General features: G+C 35.2%; 1 protein-coding gene across 1 annotated transcript; it reads right to left on the bottom strand.

Moving 5' to 3' along the window:
• Positions 1 to 5,941: 5,941 nt before the first annotated feature.
• Positions 5,942 to 7,409, bottom strand: LOC118348288. Its single transcript, XM_035689656.1, has 5 exons — positions 7,179 to 7,409; positions 6,884 to 7,093; positions 6,687 to 6,779; positions 6,473 to 6,568; positions 5,942 to 6,340 (listed from the first exon to the last, which is right to left on the bottom strand). The coding sequence occupies exons 1-5, from the start codon at positions 7,242 to 7,244 to the stop codon at positions 5,942 to 5,944; spliced, it is 864 nt and encodes a 287-aa protein (XP_035545549.1). The 5' UTR covers positions 7,245 to 7,409.
• Positions 7,410 to 20,943: the final 13,534 nt, after the last annotated feature.

Raw genomic sequence — 20,943 nt, 5'->3', positions numbered from 1 at the left:
GACAGATCGTGTCTGCCTTATGGAGTCCATGACCTTTTTTTCTTTCCTTTTATCAGAGTCTTTTAATGTGGTGTGCCTCTGCGATAACGTCATTAATGTGGGATGTAACTCAGGTAATAGTATCATTATTGCGGCGTGGTTCCCTGATTGGTGCCTTTGATGGTTCGTTCCCATGTCAGAAGATCAAAGCTTCTCCGTCTCTCTCATTCCGCTATGTACAAGTCCCCAAAAGCAAGGTGTGACTGAGCGGTGTCAAGCCTGTGCATCCAATTAGCCATCATTGTTTAATTTTTCTTGCAGGCAAATTACTTCGTAGGCAAGTTTGGGCCTTGGGGTCACATATCGGTGTGAAACCGATTACTCTTGGCCGAGTGCCTGTGGGCTTATGAAATGAGGAAGAAATCCCCTTTCAACTATCAACCAACAAAATAAAGCATAAAATTTAAAAGATAAAAAGATTATAGAACATATATCATCAGCCTTCAAATTAGTTGGATATATTTTTAATTAATATACATCTCATTTCTTCTTTTTAAAAATAAGCATATTGTTAAGCCCCAGAATGTTTTTTCTCCCTATCACAAGTTCTAAGAGGGCAGAGGACTTCAGTCGGGTGACGTGGCACCATTAATAGAATAATTAAAAAATGTCAAGATAAATTCCTACTTTTTAAAAATGAAGCAAAATGTAAAACCCTCTCTCACAAATTCTAAGGGGACGAGGCTCTTCAATCGGGTGACGTGATGGTAGGTATATAAGAGGTTGATTGGTGAGGTGGAAAACGAAAAAGAACACCTAAGAACACGTTGAGGATCATGAGACTGAGCATGCATGGACGGAAAAAAAAAAAAAAAAAAACTGCAAGAGATACTAGAAAATGGGTATCTCTGATGCCTTATAGAATAACAAATTGGTATGAAATTGAGAGAGAACAATTTGTATTTCTATATATCAAACTATACAGTGAGAGGCTCTATTTATAATAAAGGAATGAGACATGAGAAATAAGGAAATTATAATAAATCAAATATAATAATTGATACTAACTAATTTACAAAATAAACTATATACGGTAGATAATATATTCTAACATCCAGTACCATACATAGCAGTACTATGGCATTTTGTATATTCATCAATGTCTCACCAGAATCATTTATGTTGGGGATAAAATGAGCACATGTACAAGACCCCACCAAAGGTCTATGGAAGATTGAAGCCCACTACGCTAGGATGGATGGGAGAAATAGAAGATCTGACAAAGATCTACAAGAAAAAGGTCATTTCCGGCGGTCAAAACCGCCGGAAATACACATACTTCTCGCTACAATTGGTTCATTTCGGCGATTTCTAAATCGCCACGGATTCAACGATATCCTCAAGCCAATTTAGAACTGTTTCTTCGACTTTAAAAACTCGCCGCAATTATTAGCAATTGCGACGATAATCTGTCGCCACAAAGTGTATAATAAAACGCCGAAATTGGTGGTATCAGATTCGGAGATAATCGCCGCACCTTAATATTACCAGCGACTATTTACGTCGCAAAACACTCAATTAATCGCCGCAAGTGGTTCTAGTTCAACGCAGCGATATCAGACTATCGCCGCAATTGATCTCGGTTCATAGCAGCGATACCCACATTCGTTGCAGTTCAAGATATTGCGACGGAAAAGTAATCGCCGCAACATTATTTTTTCCGCCGCTCTTCTTCAGCTGCAACGATTACGATTGGTGTCAATATAAATAATTCCATGTCAAATGACTTTTTGCGGCGCGTAATACTCGCCGCAAATGAGTTTTTATAGCGATATCCTATATTCGCCTCAAGGATCCTATTTCATCGTTAGACTATTGCGACGGTTAAGTAATCGCCGTAAGATGTTTTTTTTTTTTTTTTCGCTGCACCTAGAGACGTTGGCTGACTTCATTTGCATACTTCATGTAATGGAACCTTAATTTATTTGATTAACAATATATTTATCTTATTCCAAGTCAGTAACTAAAACAATATTAATTATAACTTTGGTGTATTAATATTGTTTTAGTGACTGACCTGGAATAGGATATACTGTTAATAATATAAACTGCACTTTAATCAAGTAAAATAATATTGTTTCATTGCTATGTACTTAGTGTTTATCCAGCAGTACCCATGCCTTATGATATTAAATATATACTTAGAAACATGAAACATAAAGGAAATGCTATAGAACTTCCACTATATATGCCTGACCGAACATGTAGGATTCCATGACAGACCTTTTCAAACCATTTCCATCTAATTACATAAATTAATGACATTCAATTCATCCATTGAGGTGGGGAATTCACACTAAAATATTGTTATGGGCTATATACACTGCGGTGGACCAATCATAAGCCAAAACACTACATCTTAACTACTAAATAGCAGAGAGTACATATATCATTCACAATATGCTTGCTGTACTGCTCCTCCATCTTTATAAATTATATCTAGTCAGATCTAACAATATGCACCTGGGCATGAGAGGTCAGCAAAACACCTCCTTACAAGATTGCATCAACTCCCTTATACTCGTGGGATATTTCTCATTTCCATCTCGACAAACACCAATCTGACAGTTATAGATAAAATATATCAGCACACACCATATAACAATTATATATACGGTTTGACCACAGTTATAGTTCATATAACATTCTAATATTTGTTTAAATCAACATAAGAAGGTTGACTGGTATATATAAAACATAAGAATTTAATCTCACTTGACTAGTAGCCATTCCTTTGCTTGTCTCCTTCAACCAACTATGTGTCCCTCTGTAATGAAATCACCTGTAAAGCCCAAAAAATTGGTTTAACTGAGCAATTATTCAAAATTGGCAAGCTGAATGCCAAGGCAGTCACCATATATTTTTAAATATAATGAAATAAAAGGACAGGAGAAAAGCTGAACATTAGTCTTGCAATTATCCCATGCTTGAGCAGTCCAGAAAAATCACACAATGACAGTAGGAAGTGATAAAGAACTGAGCCTCCAGGCCTCATATCTGCAGAATATATTAGAAATCTCCAATCCAAATATTTGCATACAAGTATTCACTAAGAAGGAACTATTTTCTGTTAAATATTTTACATGGTGTGTACACAAATTAAGCTTCCCACTAATAACCTTATACTTTGCCCAAGGAGGTAAATTCATTTAAGCATTAATACCAGCAACATATATATAGAGACCAACATGCAGAGATAGGAAGAGAAGAATACTCTTCAATTCAAATATGCTTATTTTGGGGTGTCAATGACAAAAGTAGTCACTCTACAAAGACAATAGATTCTAAATGGTGCTTAACCTGATCATGATCTAGTCCTATCCCTTAATCCAGCAAAAAACCAAATAATATACAAAAAAAGGAATATGGAACTTTATTAGTCGTGCATGGGGGTTGAAGATTGCAAGAATAAAAATTAAGTGAGTCTCTGCCATAAGTATTAGTATTATTAAACAACTTTATAGAAAGTTGAAATCAAGGGAACTTGGTTGCTGAAAATCTTCATCAATAAAGTAACTTTTTCCATTTGGGATTATTCTCAGATTGCATAATGTCAATACAAAGAGTGTATAAACAGTAGCTGCCTCCTGTTACAGTGGGAGCATCATTTATCTAGTGAAAAACATGTTTTATTTAACATTAAAGACATGACTGTAAGCTCATTTTGCAAAGGAATACCAATCCCCCAACCAATCAGATGTAATTTGAACAATTACATATTGACATATAATTTCCCTTTTAGTATGGAGTAATGAGCTCCCATCTTTCTTGATCAAACATATATCCATCATGCACAATCAGCAATAACAACAAAAATACCAATCTGATCTAGTGGTTTGTCCATTATTTTTGCATTTGCAATCAACTATAAATAAATATTCTAATCCACTGCACTTGACTCCATAAAAAAAGTGACTTTATGGAGAACTTTGTAGTGATGTAGATATGACTGATTTAGGTGAAATGGTTTAGGATTAGCTAGGGAGGGTAGCAAACAATCCCATGTTTTTCTTATTAAAAAACAAAAAATTAAGCATTGGATTCCCAAAATATTATTAGTGTCCTTCACACTCATACCTGGAACTCTTCAAGATCCATCATTAACAAAAAAGCATATTTGTTTTGCATTTTCCAGTCAACATGCTATGTCTTCATGTACATGTCTATCATAATCTTTATATTATAATTCTATACCATTCTATTTTTTTTATAAATAACTCTATAAAATACAAATTAAACAACATGCTGCCATTTTTTATATTGGTGGGTGCATGCTGGACAACCATTGCTGAAATACAATTGCACCAAATCAGAACTACTGCCTATACATGAATAACTTTAAGAAAGTGCTTTTTTGCATTCTTTCACTACTTTAGGAACACACTGCACGCTCAATCAATTCTAAAAACATATGCAAAGACTTGTGCAGACTTGTAAAAACATACAAAGCATGAATTAATGTAATATAATTATATAAATATTAAACACATGTAATAAAATATTGGATACACCATTAATTCTGATCCGAGTAATAAAATAACAAAGACTTGTGCAGATTTTGAGGATTATCTCCTACTGGCCGGGAACCCTTTTGATGTATATATATATATATTTCACATTATATAAGAACTTTGCATAAGACTTCTACTGTGGCAATTCTAAAACAATCACACATGTTTAAACATAAAAGGAAATCCAAAAAAGAAGAGAAAGGTAAGAATTGCCTTACTGTTTGTGGTTGTTCTTATCAATATGCGATAATGGACTTGAATACTTTCTGCCCCCGGGCACATTGCTTTCCTTTGCTTTGTAGGAACAGGAAAAATATTAAAATACTGCACCATAGATTACCAAATTGCAGAGAAAAATATAGTAGTTTGGAAGCGTTGACTTTAGCCATTTATAAGGAAAATGCTTTATTTATCTCAACATTTCACACTTCAACACATTTTAATAAAACTCACAAAATACTATTACCTGACCCATCAATTCAAACCATTTAAAATCAACTATGTTCAGTAACCAGCAGTCAACTAAGTGGACAGCTAGGTGTTAATCTTAAGAGCATCGGGGAGCATTCTCCCATAGTTGATAATTATTATTATCTTTATGTTTTTAAAGTCAGTTTAATCATATCTTCCGTACGTCCACTTACTATTACCATGTTACCCATCTCATAATTAGTATCACATTACATTAGGTTTACATTAGGTTTAAATTAGTATCATGGTAATAGTATACAAAAAAGCATACAAAACCACAAGATAACACAGTATACAATGTAACCAATGACGGAGACTAAGTATATATATATATATATATATATATATATATATGCATATACGTAGGCACAACAATGACCTTGTTCCTTTCAGCCACTACCAGAATTAATAGAAATGCAGTACACATATGACGTTGTTCTCCAACAGTTTGGAATGTGAACATACCTTCTGCTTGACCACCCTCAGTTTGGCCATTATTTTTGAAGTTCGGCTCCCTTTATCAAAACACATCCTATTGAACCACTCATAAACGTCCTTGTGTGGAGCATGGTATTTGCAAAAGAAGAACACATAAGGTGGTTATATTGTAGCTAAAGGGATACATTTGCAAGTAAACATCTATAACTAAATTGATTGAAGAAGAGAAAATAAAAATCTAGGAGAAAGAAGCAATGGCATAAAAAAAACTATGCCATCAACCTTCATCTCGACGCCTCGACAATAATCCTTCAGGTTCACAAAATCCTCTCAACTGCCCAATGACTCAAACTAGTTGGAAAAGGTTTCCCAACCTTCATCTTCACCAAAAATATATATATATTGGCCACCAACCATCTCCCACCATCAAAAAGTGCCCAAAATACACAAAAAAGCTCTTCCCATGCCATAAGACTGGTAGCTCACTGAGTCTCTCGATGAGACTGGAGAGACTCAGTGAAAGACGGAAAATTATGTAAGAATTGCCTCAACATGTTATCAGTTTCATTTTGCCTCTCACGAAGTGCGGTCAATTCATCCTTCATTTCATCAAGCTGCGTCTTGTAGTTCAAGGCATCTTTCTTGTAAGACTCGACATCTTTCTTGTAGTTGTCGGCGTCTTTCTTGTGTTGTTCAACCAAGGCAAGGTACTCTTTTTCTCGTTCACGGTCCCGTTGTCTGCTCGACTCCGGTATGACCATCTCCCCTAGCCCCCGGGCATATCCTGGTCTATGCCCAAGTACCTCCCTAAACACACTCGCTGCTGCCTGACTGGTGCGTTGTTCAGGATCTAGATCATCCAGTTTGTCAACCATCTTTTTCTGCACGAGAAAACTTTCATTTTGTTATTGTTAAGTGTAGATAATGTCTCCTGAATTTATTGCTTTCAAATATAAAGTAATTGAACCTTAGTTTTTGTGCAACAACTAGCCTAACATAAAGATCACACTCACATAGGTGTCTTCAGTGGCTGGGGTGACAAATTTATCGTTCTTCTTCGACCAGTGAGTCTCCTTATAAAACTCCACCAAAGTCGCATTCGTCGCCCGCTACAAGAGTGTGGAATTTGTAAGGAGTTAGCTATGATCAATCAGAAACATCAACTCCTGGGAAATAGGGTTGTGACCATACAAGTGACTGGATAAAAAATCAGTTGAAAGATTATACCTTCTCCTCCAGTATCCTAACAAAGGATTTGCGGCCTGCTGTGTGGTTATTAGTTAGCTTCTTTCTATTCTCCTGATTTTGTCTTGACATTTTCTGCCATTAAAACATATTGTTAGCCAACACATTACATTATAAGATAGGAAAATCCTGACTTATTAACTATATAGAATTTTTATTTTGAATGGAAGTTCATATACCTTGAAGTCTTCACTTCCCCACCTCGCACACAGCTTATCCCATACGATGGGGTCGACCATGCTACCCCCAGATGACAACGCTTCTTCGTGAGTTTTGTATGATAAATACTTTTTGTGTAATTCGTGATGGAATGCATTGAACCGCTTACGTAGTTGCTTTAAGACTGCCAATCTATGATTCGCCATATCCCAATCCAACACGAAGTCACCCTACATGAATGAACATTTCATTAATTGAGCCGATTATTCTACGCCCACTTCCTTAATGTTCAAAATGAAATAACAACTGTCTTACCCGAACACGTTCAATCAACTCGTCCTTTTGAGCTTGTGGCACATCGGTCCATCTAGCATAACTCATGTCACAGAACTATTTAACTATTTGCGTGATCCGTGTCGTGAACATGGATGCATTCTGACAACACGGCGCTGACTCACCGTCATTAATCTTCAACGACACTTTTCCGAACTTTCTTATCTTTTCAAACTCAGTGCACTTAGCAGGCCCACGCCTACGTTTGGGTTGTTCCTGGGTGGCTGCAGCTGCAGGCACTGTGGGGGCGGCTGCATCTGTATAAACAACATAAAAAAATTGACTCTTATGTGAGGATCATTTTTAATCTTTGGTGTTTACACATATATGGTTCTAGGACAACAATGATAGACATAACACGCAAATGCTATACGTACCAATATCCTCTATGTTCGGTTCAGGTTCTCTTATGGGTGAGGATTCTCTATTGGCATGGGGTGGGGGCTGAGTAATGGGACATGGAGGCTCCCATGGATGACTAGGAGGCTGCGTTGAGTCATCCGAGCCTGACTTATCCGCATCTGAATTTGAGCTATGGTATGAACTGATACAAGCTCCTCGGGGTCGACGAGCTCTACATGAGTATGGGACAAATCTTCTAACTCGAATACCTCTTCCAACACCTTTTTCCTCGGGAACTTTCTCCCCTTGCAGCACCTGCATTTGTACGACATTATATTTCCGTTAAATTACATTGCCACTGTACTTTGCAATGAACTAGGATGCAGGAAATATCCAAGAAACCTACTATAAGAAAGTACGTTGGGTTGAAATATCTACCTTGAACATTGATACTCGTCATTGCAAAGTAGACTGAAGATGGTAATGGTCTAGTTGGAGAGACTCAGTTATGGGCTCCTATTTCACGTCAATCTGGCCCCCAATTGAATGCGAGACCGAGTCTTTTTACCCCCAACTGAGATGCAATAATATCAATTTAGTGGTTACAGTTAACTTAGAGATCCCAAAGAATAAATATAAGGTTATAAGATAAACTTATCAAACTAATTTATAACAAAACATTAGAAGGCTATACTTGTAATTACGAACTTCAAACGAGCATAAAGTTGTAATTAGAATGCTATACTTGTAATTAGAAGGTTATACTTGTAATTCTTCGTACATTATCTATTGGCAACATGCCCATTAGTGAAGTGAAACTAAGTGTCTTTTAGTGCATTAAAATACCTGATTGTTGTCTATTCTGAAGCAGACTCATCGTCTGTGTCTAATTCATCCTCATCTGAATATTCCCCATCGGCATAAGCATCTCCTGAACCAGAAGCAACTATGCCATCATCAATGAAGTTGTATGAATTGATGTCTTCGCTAGCCGGACCAGTGATTTCTAGTGCATCAATGGGGATAGGTTCGATATCATCCCTATTTAGTGGAGTTGACACCGGACATGCATCACACGAAAATGGTGCATATGTATATGATGGCTCATCTTCTTGATAGGCATCATCATCACTTGATTCGCCATCATGCACCACTGTCCTAAATATGCAGTTCATTGCATTAGTGGCGCCTTTTGGACAAAATTATTTTACTATATGATCATAAGGAAGATGATTAATTAATTAGAGTTAGAAGTACATCTACATGTTGCCATGCATGTTATTGGAAGCTAGCTAGCTAATTTCCTGCAATCCAATCAAGAAGAAGAAAGAAGAAAAAAAAATAAAAAGGGTGCTGCTTATTTGGGACTGACTTTTGTTGTTTTGTTTTTATTGGTTTTCAAAATTTTGAATGGGGAATGAAAACAAGGAGTTACATTTGGATGTATGCATGCACTAATTTTTTTAAGATTTTCTTACAGCCCAGATATGAAGACTACAGTTCTTAGGTCTTTGCAAGCATTCCCACTACTCACAGATAGAATAATCTACAGTTCATATGCTTACTTATACACATTTAGATCAAGACAAACTTACATATGGTCAAGTAGAAATCAACTGTGAACCCATAAAGAAAACAATCAGTATAGGCCTAAACACGTACAATTATTATGAGCACCTTCTACACCATAAAAAAAAATTTTAATCTCATTCCCACAAAATTATAAAGTCACTAAAGACACTATATAACAATGTGTAACACGAAATTACAAAGAAAACAAAGTCCAAATTAGGGTGAAATTAGGGACACAGGAGCTCGATTCCGGAACTTCTAGTGTGAATGGAAAACATTTCTCATGACCTAATGCACCCAAATCATAGTAATGAAAAACGAAAATAGAGAAAGAGAAACTCACTAGGGATCTGCAGATGACGACGGCACTGGGCAATCGGAAACCGCTTTGCGAAGACGAGAGCGCAAGAGAGATGGATGGAGACCAACTTGCTGAAATACAAGCTCACCGGCGTCGGCGAGGCGGCGAGATGGTGGCGAGATGGGCACCGGAGTCGACAATCGCAGTCGAGAACAGCAGAGAGAGTGAGAGAAAGGGGGCGGGAACTGGGACAAATCGCGAAGGGGGGAAAGTTTTGGGTAGGGTGGGAGAAATAAGGCGCCCGCGGGGGAATATTAATTTTATTCGTATTTGCGGCGCTTAAATGTCGCCGCAAATAACAAATAATTGGCCGCAATTAACTGGCCATCTATTTTACGCTGACAATGTCGACTATTGCGACGACAATCTACGCTGCAAAAAAGTGATGTTGCGTCGATTATTCACTTTCGACGAAAACTAAATGCTGCTACAGTTAACGACTCCTATTGCGTCGAAAAAATATCGCTGCAATAATAAAAAATCGCCGCAAAAAACAAAAGTGAACATCAGATTGCGAATTTGAGCTGCAACTCAGCGACGGCATGGAAATCGCTGCAAATACTAGTTTTTAGCGGCGATTAAAGTTGCGGCGATATGAAAAACGCTGGAAATGACCCTTTTTCTTGTAGTGAGACAAGGAGTTGATCGGACAAAAAGTAAGGATGAACATAACATGAACATAACACTGGATCAGGAAAAAGAACATGAAGCTGAGGTTGATGAGACATAAAGCAATGAGATAGATTAGAAGATGAGAGTGAGGCATTAGAGGAGAGAGGTATACTTCATTTGGAGAGATGAAGGGAAGTGAAGAACCAAAAAGCCCTGAATTCTTTTTTCTTAGAGAGTCTAGTGAGAATAAAGAGTCTGTATCAAAGTCAGCTTATATTAAATTTTACATCCCAAACCCGTGGACATGATAGGTCTTAGTGCCTTAAGCAAGCCATGAATCATGAACACTTCAAGCACACTACCGCCAAAAACATTCATGTGAGAGGAGAAGATCATTTGACCATACTGTAAACGCCTAACGATGCATCAGACATTAATCTCTACTACGTTTACCTCCAAATTTAATTTGCGAACTTATATACCCACTTGGAGCTAAACAACTGCCAATTTACAATGCATTTTCTCTCATCTGTATTGGTTTAGAATTCAGATTTAATAAATAAAAGATAAAACCAAGATTCTATGCTTTACTTTCTATTTATTAATTATATATTTTATGTGTTGGATTTATTTATTAAGAAAGTCTAATTTACATATGAAAAAACTGTTAAAATATAAATTAGATAATTAAATTTTTGGAGTTAAACTTTTGAAAATCTCGTGGTTTAACAACATTTTTTTAAAAGGATAGTCGTTGAATTTATTTATAACCCTTGCTTTTGGTATAGGAAAACCATGTACAAAAACTATATTGATTACAAAAGAAAGAAATATAACCTAAACATGTTAGGAACTAAGAGCTGATCATGTAAATTAAACACACATATTTGTAATATGCATTAATATATGTCTAAAAAAGTCGTGCTCCAAATGGATCTTCCATTTCATCTTCATTTTCCAATGTAAAGAGTTTTTTGTTTGTTTCTCTGTCCTCTGAATTCTCAATTCCCCACTGCCTCTTTCTTAGTTTACTTCCAGCCCGTCATTTGGCACAATCTTCCATTGTGTTTGGCTCCACATTCCAGAAAGCTTCGTATATATTTCATTGCCGATCAATAATAGAAGCTCCAGTTAAATATTGTACATTGACAAGAGAGATCACTTTACTAATCCAAGAGAGATATTACTAATTGAGGTACTCCATGTAAGTTGTCTTATTGTTGTTAAGAAATTGAGGTACTCCATATAAATTGTCTTATTGCCGTTAAGAAATTGAGGTACTCCATGTAAGTTGTCTTATTGCCGTTAAGAAATGCTAAATACAGGCACAAATGTTAAATTTTTACGAATACTAGATACATATAATATATCACTAAATAAAATAATGAAACCATTAACTTTAAATTTACATGTACCTTATCCTAAGACGACATCGCTCAATATGTGTTGTTATCCATATATACTTTGTGCTCACATGTTTGCTTTTTTTTAAGTTTGACAAGCAGCTCTTTGTTCCTGCATAGATGTCTTGTTGCTACAGAGTCAACCCACCATGAATCTGTTGCTAGTTCCACGAGCATTACTTCTGAGACTCTCATCAAAATTTTCTTAATTTCGACCAACAGGTTCCTATAATGATTTGGCACGAAATTTGGAGCACAATGGCTCAAATCGGACTTGTAATGACTCAGAACAATCCTAAATTCACCCAAATCGATTCGGAAAATCGAATTAGCCAGTTCAAATTGGGTTCAGGAGAAGAAAATTGGTTGTCAACGGACATGAGAGAAGTGGGTTGACGATAAGGCTCGTATGCATGCCGTTTGGTGGAAGCCTGTTCCAGATGAAACGGTGTCGTTCAATTTGGCCAAAACGACGTCGTTCGGTTTCTTACGGGCGGCTTCTAACAATCTCAGAACGTCATCGTTTGGACCTTTGCTCGAAACGGCATCATCTGATGCACTATTTGGCTCCCCAGGCACATCCAATTACATTTTGGTCGATCTCTTTCCTACTCGATGAACAACATTGGCGTTGAGTACATTATTATTTGAATCCTTGTTACGATTGGTCAAAACAGCACCGTTTCGACCAAAGGTTTCATCTTCTTCCAGACGTCCAGTACTTCCTGTTTCTAGAAATGCCAAGTGGTATCTTTCTCCGACGTACTGGATGATAGCGACCCAGTATCTAACGTGTCCTTGACACTCTCAAACCTTGGCTGCAGTGAGCAACTCTGGTGATCGGCCAGAAACTTTTTTGGTACAATTTTTCTCAAGTTTGTACAGATTTTGCTTTTCTCTTTGTGTAAAAATATGTCAATAATTTTCTTTGAAGTAATAACTATTAACCAAATTCTGCAAATAAACAGTATATTCAAGGCCACCAATTGTAATTTGAAAAAGCTTTTGCCTTGGATCCAATAGCCTCCTCAAATGTTAATAATATGCAAGTGTGATTGCCAAACCAAGCACCTGTCTATTAATGGTCTTCTCAATGCGCGAAATAAACCTCTCTGTCATTACCAGGCTCTGACACCACAGTAGAATATTATAGAACAAATATAAACAAAAATTAGACAGAGTTTCGACAATATGGTGATACTCATGTGAGGGTATTTGTCTTATAAGTTGATGATGAACAAAGGGGAATCAAGTATGTTCATTGTGCACAAATGGTCCCGATTTATAAATTATGAGTCACTGATTGGCAATGGGCATAAATATTTGTAAGTGACACAATCTTTTGACTAAATCAAAGGGTTGTATCTCTTGACACTTCCTCAACCATCACCCCATGGAAACCATTACTATGGAGATTGTGTCATTCCATGAGGTATATAGTTTGGTGATCACAATCCTTAAAATTACACAACTAACTTATCCAAGAAACTAAAATTAGACATGGTTATTTTCATTTTCCTTTTCGGGTTTAAGGCCTTTGCATGTTTGATTACCCATTCTATAGTAAAGCTTAGGGAAAAGTAATAGAGATAACAAAAAGAGATTTTATAAAAGTAAACTCATAAACTGATATACTTTTATGTGATCCGTTAGATTTTCTTTATAATAAAAGTAACTTTACAATCTAATGAACCACGTCAAGCTACATTAGTTTGCAGGATTATTTTTATATAATCGTTTTGTGGCTAAAGTATGTTTTATTATCAGATACTTTGTTTGCTGATTTTATTTCATAAATGAATTTTGTGAGATGAGCATTACTACCATTTTTAGTCTTCTTTGTTTGCTGATTTTATTTCATAAATGAATTTTGTATTTCGTATTTGTAATTAAAATTTTAAGATTTAAAGTGAGAGATATATATGTAAACTAAACTTAAGGCTTAGTTTGGATACTGAGTTGAGATGAGATAAATTGAAATGGTTTTATGACTAACAATGAGATATTTGAGTTGAGATGAGATAAGTTAGAAATAGTTTGAGTTAAAATGTATTATGGGATTAAGAAGTGCTACACCTACCGAGGGCGTAGCCCGAAGATGGGTCCCGATAAGGCCATTTGGCCTTTTTATTTTTATTTTTTATACTTTTATTGATTTTTTTTATATCCTTACATATATTTTTTTTTTTTTAAATCACAACATCATTTAAAATATTTCCTTAATTTCTAAGTAAAAAAATAAAAAATTCTTTGGAACCTATTTGCTGGGACAAGTAGCCTTATTCTATGAGATTTTGGGAATTGAAGAAGAAAAACATTTCAAAAAAGTTATAAAAAAAGGTCAAATTAAGTAACATTTTACTTAGCTAGTTCACGGGATCCGCGATCCTTATCTAAATTTCATTTTTTCTTCTTTTTCTCCCCACTTGTTAATTCCATTTCAAACCCTTTTGGCATTATCTAATCCCTATCGACATCATAGTATAAGATGAAACGAAGCAACAATATTAAATAAAATACGAAACTGTTTCAAATCTCTTTAACACGTCAAATGTGGAAGAAAAATAATTTGTACAAGCTTCAAATAGACAGCCTCATACAAGCCTTTATAAAAAAATGAACCCCATATTAAAAATGTGAAAAAAAAAAAACTATTCTTTATTTGTGGGATCTATTATTTTACAAAAGACTTGTACGAGACTTGTCTATTTGAAACTTATATCTAGCATTACTTCTTCTGTAGACTTTATAGCTAGTGGGGCTGGTTTTATGTGGCAGATAATAAACAGTTGAATTAATCTTGCATGATCTGGGTTTTCTTTTTTCTTCCCAGCATTACTTTCCTCCCTTTTCTTTTTAAGTTTTCCTTTGATCAAGCTGGAACTAGCAGTTCGTCGATCGACAACTAAAGAAAACAAGAGTAGGATAAGATCGATGTTATATTGGTTCGGTTCATAATCCTCAAGGGAAGCACACGAGGCCTATATATAAAACTCATCAGGGGTCTTCTTTGTGTTTGTTCACCAAACACATTGAAAAATTGAATGCAGGAGTAGATAATCCAGAAAATAAAATAAATAAATAAAAGATGAAATTCCTGGATAAGGGAGTTCGAGAAAAACGACAGTCAACAAGTTCAAATCAGAATTGTTCTTGGTTTAAGGGTTCTTTCTGCAGCCAAATAACATCGGGTTAGGATATAATTTTTTAATATAATTTTTTTAAATTTTAAAAAAATTAAATTATTTATTTTATTTTATATATAGAAAAAAATTATAATGATAAAATGGAAGATTTTTATAATTTTTAAAATTTTAAATTTTAATCTTAAAAACAATTCATTACATTAAATATGTGGGTCTTTATGTACTGTTCGAAAATCTTAATTAATAGCTGTAGGGACCACACAACGTATGTATTTCTCACCAGAATTGAACCATCTGACTTTGGTAGGCAATTGAAAATGATGCCAAGTAATTATGTGGACTATTTTTAAAACTCTTTTAGTTTATAAATAGAAATAAAATAGTTTTGAGTTAATATATTTTATTTTGTTTTAAAAAATAAGAAATAAAAAATTAAATAAAAATATTAAAAAATTGTTTAAATTTAATTTTTTTTTTATTTTTTTTATTTTGTTTTGAGATTTGAAGAAATTATATTTTTTTATTATTTTGTTTGAAATTTTGGAATAATTGTAATAGATTTTGTATTTAGATAATGATTAAGTAACAATTAAATGAAAAAGTTATAAATTTGATATCTAAAAGTATTTTATATTTAAATATATTTAAATATATATATATATATATGAAAATATATTAGAATACCTGAAAAATACATGAAATGTAGCTAGAGAGAATTTGTGAGTAGTATACAATTTTGGCCAAGGAAAGCACAGACATCCGAACGTGCGAAGCTTGAGGCAATTGGGAGGTCAATGAAACAGTTTCTCGAGAGGACTTAGCAGACCAAGTACGGGTGTGGGAAGTCTATTTATTAAATAGACTGCAGTTTTGAAGGCTTGAGCCTAGTGGGACATTGGCATATTTGCACGATGGAGAAGGGTTATATCCGTCTCGACAATATGTCGATGACGCCGTTCAATAGTACCATTCTGTTGGGGCGTATGTGGTGCAGTAGTAAGGTAGCTCATCCCTTGAGAAATGAGAAAAGGTTTCAGTTTAACAAATCCCCCACCATTATCAGAGTATAAGTTCTTAACTTTGTGACTGAATTGCCGTTCAGGAAGAGGAACAAGTTGGTGGAAAATACTAGCAACATCAGATTTATTATAAATTGGAAAGAACCAACAATACTTGGTAAAATGATCAACAAATAAAACATAATATTTGAAACCACCTATATCTACAACAAGCCGAGCAGGACGCCATACATCAGCATACAAGCATTCAAGTGGAGAATGACTTGAAAGAGACGTGTTGGAGAAAGGAAGTTTGTGTGATTTGTTAATATGGTAGGATATGCAGGTGCTTCCAGACTTCTTGGAGGGCAAAGGAATGGACTTGCGACTAAGAGCATCTCTATTGGCTTGGCCAAAGTCCAATGAAAACTAAACTTTAGCCAATATGTGCCGAGAAATGATTTGTGCAAGCCTCAAATAGATAAGCTCCATACAAGCCCTTATAAAAAAGTGGACCCCACCTTTAAAAAGTATAAAAAAAAACTATTCTTTATTAGTGGGACCCATTATTTTACAAAAAGCTTATATGAGACTTGTCTATTTGGGACTTGTATCTAGCATTACTCGTATGTGCCAAAAAATCACCACATTGGATTGGGCATCTCTATAAAAATTTTGACTTCTGCTACAGTGATTCTCCAAATTTGTTGGTGAACAATAGGTTAGCCAAATATTAAAATATTCAATTCTCACTTCTCTCACAAAATATGTAAGTATTTTTTGTAATTAAGAAATTCGGTTTGATTTATTATTATTAAATATAAAATGTGATAAGAATAAATTAATTAGTTAATATTAATTATTAAGTTAATTATAATGATAAGTTAATTATAATATAATTATTATTAATATTAATATTTAACATTAATTTAATATTTAATAAATTTTATAAATATTAATATTAATTTAATTAGAATATAATAACAATTATTATTAATATTTAATGTTAATTTAATTAGAATATAATTATTATTAATATTAAATTGGTAGAATTATAAAATGTGATACAAATAAATTAAATAAAAAAATTATTAAATTAATAATATTTTATTATTATATATAGAGCAAATGGCTAATCCAATGTGAAGATTAAATTTAAATAGAATAGGCAAATGTAAAAAAGTGTGATATTGACTAAATTTTGATGATAAATTTGGCCAAGCCAATGAGAATACTCTAAGGAGATGTTGAACCATTTTGAGGGAGGGATGGCCAAGACGATTATGCCACGCATCAAGAGAGACCCGTAATTTCCCAGCAACTAAGGCCGAAAATGCTTGCTTATTGGTAGCCAGTGTAAGAAGCAGATAGACACCCTCAATGCAATCACTCGAAGCAGTTGCACCCCCGTGATTAGATCCTTCATAAGAAAATAAGAGCCAAAAAATTCAACAGACACTCAGCTGGTTTTGGTGAAACTATGAATGGAAATGAGATTTTTTTGAATAGATGGCACACAAAGAGTATCATCAAGAAGAAATGAATGTGTAGGGGAGATAAGACACATAGAGCCAACATGAGTAACAGGCAAACCTATTCCATCTCCAATAACGACCACATCCTGGCCATCATATTTAGAATGATTAGTGAGGTTGGAGAGATCAGATGTTATATTGTGGGAGGCAGCAGAATCCATAAGCCATTTCTTCTCTTGACCCGCAATGGTAGTGCAGTTGACAATTGCATCAGCAGAGCGATACTTTGGACATCTTTTGGCTGTATGACCAGTTTGGTCACAAAGCTGACAAGTTGGTGCAGGACGGTTATTATGCTGCTGGAATTTTTTGTTGGGATTTCTGCAGCTGCTAGTCTTCTGAGATGAATTACCTTTGCAGTAGGAGGAATTAGCAGTGGCCACCAGGGTGGATGAGGATGTTTCCAAACGCTTGAGGTAGGCTTCATGACCAATGAGAAGATCAGGAGTCAATATAGATAACAACAAATGGAAGAGGGTAACAACATTGACATTGACGACATCAATATGGATATTTCTGATGACAGTGATGATAACGGAGAGGATATGACTAAGATGTTAGGCAATCTGGTTGTAGGAATATTTAAGATGACAGATGGAAAAGGAATATCTGCACAATCATTTGAGGGAAATGGAAATTTTGGAAGACTGTGGGAGGATGCACAAAGAGAGCTGTACGAGGGGTGCACTCGTCATAGCAAGTTGTCTTTCACGGTGAGGTTGCTCCATATTAAGTCTATTTGTCATATTTCTACCAATGTCATCGACATGTTGCTAGAATTATTTAAAGAGGCTCTTCTTTAGGATAACGTAGTATCCCGTAATTTTTATGAAGTGAAGCAATTGAAGCAAGGGCTAGGATTTGATTATAATATCATCCACGCTTGTAAAAATGATTTTTTGGCAGCAATATGCAGAATTTGACTCAGGTCCAATGTGTCATGAGTCAAGTTGGACATCCAATAAACGTAATGTACCTTAAAAAGTGTTAAGACATATTCTGTTGATTCTTTGACTTTAAAGATTGTTTACGTCCCCGTTGACTACAAAAGATATGTCTTGGCATCACACAGAAAGAGTTTAAAATGAAAGAAACTTGATGTCGAGTATTCATGATAAACCGAATGGAAGAAACTTGATGTCGATTCCTTACAATGGAAGAAACTTGATGTCGAGTATTCATGATAAACCGAAGAACCTCGTAATGTACGTCTTGGTTTAGTAACGGATGGTTTTAATCCATTTGGCAACATGAACACTTCTCATAGTACTTGGTTTGTCATATTATGCTCTATAACTTGCCACCTTGGAAGTGTATAAAGGATCTGTATTTTATGATGACTCTACTAATACCAGGGCCAAGGTCACCAGGGAACGAATTAGATGTATATCTACAACCACTGATTGCAGAGTTGAAAGAGTTGTGGGATCAGGGTGTCAGTACATATAATGCGGCCTCGTCGCTGGAGTTCAAAATGCATTCTACAATGATGTGAACAATAAATGATTTTTCAGCATATGAAAATTTGTCTGGGTGGAGCACAAAAGGTAAAATGGTTTGTTCTATTTGCAATAAAGATACACAGTCTCGGTGGTTGAGTCATAATAGGAAATTATGTTTTATGGGACAGCATCGTTATTTATCACAAGATCATAGATGGCTGGCGTTCAAATAGAGTAATGTTTGATGGAAGGGTTGAGCACAGATCATCACCGCCAGAGTTGTCTGGGAATGATATTATCATGCAATTAGGGGATGTTTCTGAAAATAGATTTGGGGAAGATACAAGAGTTCGAAAGAGAAAACGACAAGCAGCGGAGTTGAATTGGACAAAACAAATATTTTCTTCGAGTTATCATACTAGTCTACCTTGACACTGTGCCACAATCTAAATGTTATACACATTGAGAAAAATATATGTGAGAATATATTGGGCACTCTGATGTCAATAGAAAGGAAGACAAAAGATACAGCTAACTCTCGTAAAAACTTAAAAGAGTTGGGGATAAGACCGGAGTTACATTTACAAGATAATGGGTCGTCAGCTAATATGTCCATCAGATGGTATACACTTTCAGATGATGAGAGAAATAAATTATGTGATCGGATCATGACAATCATTACCCGATGGCTATGCTTCAAATATGTCAAGATGTGTTCGAACACATGATTAGAAGATAATTGGTCTTAAAAGTAACAACTATCATCTTTCTACAATGTCTGTTGCCGGTTGGTGTGCGTGGAAATCTTACTTGAGATGTTCATACAACTCTCACAGAATTAGGGAGAATTTTCACAGACATTTGCAGTAGAACGTTGAAAGTTGATGCATTGCTAAATATGAAATGTGACATTGCCGTGATATTGTGCAAATTGGAGAGTTTATATCTGCCTTCATTCTTTGATGTAATGGTTCATTTGCTTGTGCACCTACCTCATGAGACTTTAGTCGCTAGCCCAGTTCAGTATAGATGGATGTATCCTATTAAACTGTTTTTTAGAAAACTTAAGCGATCGGTCAGAAATAAAACTCGTCCAGAAGGTTCGATTGTAGAGTCATATATTGATAATGAATGGCATGCCTTTTGTTCAATATATTTCCGTGGGGTTGATACTAGATTTACAAGAGCAGACTGAAATTATGAAGGTGGACAAGAGATTGGAGTCTCATCGACATTTACCATGTTTTCCCAGACCGTATGTCCCATAGGCGCACAAGAGGGCTACAACCTATGTGGGCGAGAGTTTGAAAGAGCTCGATGGTATGTCTTGAATAATTGTTCAAAGATTGACCACTACTTGAAGTTAGTGATAATCCTCTAAATCATTATGATCTTTAACTTCATGTATAATAATATATTATAACCTGATACAAATTAATCATTCACATGAACATGCGCAATGAACATATATAATTATTTCGCACGAATGGTGTAACTAAAGTAGAAAAGACGCACAAAGAGGAATTTACCTCGTGGTTTAAACATACGGTATTACTGTAAAACCCCATTTTATAATACAAACTTCATACCACTAAACTCCACTTTTTTTTTATCTAACATTGAAATAATTATAATAATATTTATTGATGTAGGTTGTATCGAAATATGGTGAAAATTCAGAAGAAATCTCATCAAAACTGTATGCTTTGGCATGTGGTCAATCCAGGCGGGCCATCCAGTACTCAAGATGTTTGGTGCGTGGATATAGATTTCACACAATTGACAGAAAATGATATAGGAAAACTCAAAATTGTGCGGTCATAGTCAAAGAAAGTCATGGGGATGATAACATTAACTTCTACGACATTGTGGAAGATATCATAGCGTTAAAGTACGTGAGGGGGATATATGGTCTGGTTATTTAAATGTAATTGGTGGGATGTCTCAAATCCTAGGTTGGAAGTGCGTAACGATGAATATTTTGTGAGTGTCAATACATATCGCACATGGTATGAGAACGATCCCTTCGTTCTCACTTGCCAACCGAATTAAGTTTTTTATTTAGATAATCCGGAGTACGGAAACCCATGGCAAGTAGTGGAGAAGTTTGCACCAATAAATATATATGATTACATTCCAAAGGCAGACCAACCACATGAAGAAGTTGATAGTCCAGCAAATAAAGAAGCATATCAAGAAAACGAATCAGACATCAATCTATTTGTTGATCTAAGCCAATATGACATGGTCCCATTGCGTAGAAAAGATTTTCAACCCGAAGTAATTCAAGGTGAAATATCGGAGGAAGATGAATCAATTAAAGTGTCTAGTGAGGA

The sequence above is a fragment of the Juglans regia genome, chromosome 4, assembly GCF_001411555.2.
Source record: "Juglans regia cultivar Chandler chromosome 4, Walnut 2.0, whole genome shotgun sequence".
Lineage (NCBI taxonomy): Eukaryota > Viridiplantae > Streptophyta > Magnoliopsida > Fagales > Juglandaceae > Juglans > Juglans regia.
This window is presented reverse-complemented; position numbering and strand designations above follow the sequence as displayed.

Bases quoted from the DNA above. Each gene is read 5' to 3' on its own strand.
- LOC118348288 (XM_035689656.1), bottom strand. From the start codon at position 7,244: ATGAGTTATGCTAGATGGACCGATGTGCCACAAGCTCAAAAGGACGAG. The intron at 6,569-6,686 runs GTATAATCTTTC...ACACTCTTGTAG, and splicing joins TTAGGATACTGGAGGAGAAG to CGGGCGACGAATGCGACTTT. The intron at 6,341-6,472 runs GTGAGTGTGATC...TTTCTCGTGCAG, and splicing joins CAGCCACTGAAGACACCTAT to AAAAAGATGGTTGACAAACT.